Source organism: Spermophilus citellus (assembly GCF_964194105.1).
Source record: "Spermophilus citellus genome assembly, chromosome: 1".
Taxonomy (NCBI): Eukaryota; Metazoa; Chordata; class Mammalia; order Rodentia; family Sciuridae; genus Spermophilus; species Spermophilus citellus.
In genome coordinates, this window is record NC_138182.1 from 227,556,693 (window position 1) to 227,560,727 (window position 4,035).

The 4,035-nt window shown below is 54.0% G+C and overlaps 1 protein-coding gene across 1 annotated transcript; it reads right to left on the reverse strand.

Moving 5' to 3' along the window:
• Positions 1 to 1,114: 1,114 nt before the first annotated feature.
• Positions 1,115 to 3,562, reverse strand: FOXD1 (forkhead box D1). The gene has a single exon (XM_081308984.1). The coding sequence runs from the start codon at positions 3,147 to 3,149 to the stop codon at positions 1,755 to 1,757; it is 1,395 nt and encodes a 464-aa protein (XP_081165110.1). The 5' UTR covers positions 3,150 to 3,562; the 3' UTR covers positions 1,115 to 1,754.
• Positions 3,563 to 4,035: the final 473 nt, after the last annotated feature.

Genomic DNA, 4,035 nt, shown 5'->3' on the forward strand with positions numbered 1-4,035 from the left:
TGAATATTACTTAAAAATATTGGCCTCTACCGTAGAGTTCATTAATTTGGGAAGTTAAATCTGCAGGTCTTCAGCCTGTCCAGATATTTTATGGAAATTGAAAAAAGTCATTTAATTTCCACTGATATTAGGCATTCAAATTATGTATTAAATATGCCTTGGTTTTATTTAGAGCCCATAATAACATTTGTTATTAGCTATCAAAACTAGTTTCACAGTATTTGTAAGAAAAAGAAATTGGACACAATTAGTTAATGACTTGAAACTTGGGGGGAAAAAGACATCTTAAGTCACTCAAATTGTATAATTAGCTCAATAAACACTTGATGCATTTTTATTTTTAATTCTTTAAAACATATGCTAAAGTTGAGGATTTCTTAAGTTATTCACTTAAGCTAGAATTTCAATGTTTGCCTTTTAAGATTTAAAAAACCCCTTTATGTAATTTCTGAAATCCCTTTTATCTGAAAAAATGGTAACTTTACATGCTAGAAGTATCAAATATGGGTTTTTTTTATTCAGATACTTGCTCATTCAAGACTTTAAAGCTTTTACTGATGATTGTCTCTACTGATTTATTTTTCTATCAAGAATGTTAAACTAGAAACTGCCTCTTTGCTGTTTTGTTTCCATTACAGAATATTATCTTGTATCATTTTTGCATATATAAGCAATATTGTGCTGAAAAGCAAGTGGAAATCAAATGAAGTGGAAAGCTTAAAAATAAGATTTCAAATTCCTATAAAATTATCTCAGGGTAGGTGGCTTCAGTTTTAAAATGTCTCAATGGTCTTAAGATAGAGTAGAATCAGCTTTTGAAATGTATAGCAAAGTAGCTTATTTGTAATCATTTAAATATAATTTCTCATCTGCAATGACTTTTACTTAGGAAGTTTAAATGAAAAATCATGATATGATACTTTTGTTAAAATCTCTTTGACAATAATATTTAAGTCTATTCTATGCTGAATTCCTACTTATCCCATATATAACTTTTTCTTAATAGAAAATAAACTAAGAAGGGGACAACTGAAGCCAATTACTTCAGCAGATTTACTTTGAAAATTAAGCATTTTATTTCTGAAAAAGTGTAAAAATCTTACAATAGTACAATAATAATTGCCAGTAAAATTTACAATACTCCTTGTAAAGAATACATAGTAAGTACAAAATAAAAATTCAGCATATCTATTATGATACAAAACACAGGTTAAAATAAGAAATGATAACTTTGAATTTTGTTTCTTGTGTAAACATGTTAATCATTTTTTTCCTTTTCATGAAAAAGTACACCAGACAAGTATCCTCAAATAAAAGGCATTCTTCAAGCCCTTTACTGTTTTTGTATTATTATTCATTTGAACGTTATTGATCTTAAACGCCTGAACCTGAGAATCTCTACACCTCAAAAAGGCTTAGATTTTTTTTTTTTTTTCAGTTTGCCCAAAGTCAAGGAAGCCCCTAGTGCCTGGACAAGGAGAATCCCCACCAGCACCCTCTTCCTCCCCAGTCTGGGTAGGGGGCTGCAGGATAGGACGACTTTGCATAAATAGAGGGACCCGCAGAGCCAAAAAGCGTACCCGCGCGGTCGCCAAAGTCTCATCCGAGAATCCGAAGCCGAGAAAATGGGAGCGCGAGGTCGAGAGGGGCCAGTAGGAGCCAACAAAACACCAAACCACCGAGATGGAGGAAAAAAAAAAAAAAGGAGCCGGGATTCCTACCTTCTCTTTCTCAAGCGCGCTAACATAGCGTTATTAACAATTTGAAATCCTAGCAGTAAAGTTCTCCACACTGGACAGGGCAGTCCCTTGGTGCAGAGTCCCCAGGGCGGCCGACGAGGAGACGGAGGAGGCGGCGGCGGCAGCTGCAGCCACGAGGGAGCGAGTGAGCGCGGCGGCCGGGCCCACTGCCGCCTGAGCCGCGCAGCCGCCTCCCGCCGAGCCGGGAGCGGGCGGAGCTGCCACCGGCGAGGGCGAGGGCGAGGCCTGCGCGGCGGCGGCGGCCTGCGCGGCGGCGGCGGCGGCAGCGGCGGGGCCCAGGCTGCCCCCGATGATGCTCTCGATGGAGAAGGGCGAGCGCGCCAGCGCGGAGGCGCCCGGACTGCCCGCCTTGGCCGCCGAGGCCTGCAGGGGGCCGGGCAGGGCGGCGCCGAGCGGGTGCGGCCGGTAGCCGAAGGCGGTCCGGGCCAGCTCGGCGGCCGCACCGTGTGGTGGCGGGGGCGGCGGGGGCGAGTGCGGGTGGAAGGCTGCGGCCGCCGCGGCCGCCGCGGCCGCGAAGAGGGCGGAGGGCGGCGCGTAGGGCGGCAGCTGCAGGCCGTAGCCGCAGCCGTAGGGGCCGTAGCTGTAGGCGTGAGGGGGCGGTGGTGGAGCCGGCGGGAAGAGTGCCGCGGCGGCCGCCGGGTCTCCCCCGGCGCCCGAGGCCCCCGCACCGCGCAGCAGCAGCGACTCGGCGGCCGCGGCGTTGGGCGGGAGCAGCGGCTGTCGCTTGAAGCGCTTCCTTCGGCGCAGGAAGCTGCCGTTGTCGAACATGTCGGCGGACTCGGGGTCTAGCGTCCAGTAGTTGCCCTTGCCCGGGTTGCCCGGCTCGCGGGGAATCTTAACGAAGCAGTCGTTGAGGGACAGGTTGTGGCGGATGCTGTTCTGCCAGGCGGGGAACTTCTCCCGGTAGTAGGGGAAGCGGCCGCTGATGAACTCGCAGATCTCGCTCAGCGTCAGCCGCTTCTTGGGGCTCTGCAGGATGGCCATGGTGATGAGCGCGATGTAGGAGTAGGGCGGCTTCACCAGTGGGTTCTTGGCGCCGCTACCCGTGCTCCCGCCACCGCCGCCGCCCGCGCCCGCGGTGCCGCCCCCACCGGATCCGGTGCCCACTGCCGGGGCCGGGCCTGGAGCTGCCGGGGAACCTCCTGTCCGCGGGGCCAGCAAGATGTCATCATCGTCCTCCTCCTCTTCCAGGTCCTCGAGCTCGTCCTCTCCAGCGTAGGAGCGCCGCCGCCGCCGCTGTGCGGGGACAGCCAGCCCGGGCCGGTCACCGCCGCCCTCGTCGTCGTCCTCCTCTTCCTCGTCGTCTTCGTCCTCGCCCTCCCCCACCACGTCGATGTCTGTCTCCTCGGCGAGGCCGGAGGCATCGGACATCTCCGTGCTCAGGGTCATAGCTGTGGCACCGCGGCGGCGGGGCGGCGCATAGGGGCGCCGGACTCCGGCCTCCCTCGGCCCCCGGGCCGGGCTCCCGGGCGGCGGTCCTGGCCCGGGGGAGCCACGCTGGGGTCGCCGCCGCTGCCCTAGCTTTGCTGGGGCTGCCGCGCGGTGGCGGAGTCTTGCGCTCCGACTTTGCAACTCCTGCGCCGCCTCTGCAACCGCGCGGTTTCTGCGCACCCTGTGCTCCGCGTGCACCCGGCCGGCGCGGAGGACTTGACCTTCTCCTCCGAGAGAGCCTCTCGTCGCGTCAGTTGGGGAGGGGGTGGCTGGGCCTGGGTGGGCGAGTCCGAGCCCCGGCCGCCCTGGAGGGCGCGGAACGCGTGAGAGTCTAGGAACAGAGCTTGGCGAGGCCGGGGCTGAGTCCAGAAGAGGGCGGACCTTTCCTCGGCTTATAGCAGAAGGGGGCCTGTCACATGGTGTGCACGTCAGAGCGCAGCCGAGGGAAGGGAAAGAAAGCCTAGGAAATCAGCTCTGCTCGGAGAGAAAGTTCGCCCGCAGGAGGGGGCAGCAACCGAGAAGAGTGGAAAGGAGAGAGGACCCCTCTATTCCTGGCCAAGGGGGCTGACAACCTGCATTAGGCGCTCGCCCCCGGCGGTCAGCACCCGGGCAGCAGCAGGAGTTAGAGTTCCCAGTTTTCTTCTCAATTAGCCCTCAGCCCGAACCTCAGAATCACTCCCACAACTCTAGGATTTGACCATTCAATGCCTGTAGGAACCCTTCCTTTGGGGGACAATTACCTGGTCCTCCGAAGGGGGGAGTGTCTGTTGGGGTGTCGTGGTTCCCCTAGATGGGCGAGCAGCTCCCCGTAGGAATCTGATGAGAAACCCCCAGTTTAAGCAGG

What these genes read in the sequence shown, in the direction of transcription:
- FOXD1 (XM_081308984.1), bottom strand. Translation starts at nt 3,149, where the DNA reads ATGACCCTGAGCACGGAGATGTCCGATGCCTCCGGCCTCGCCGAGGAG.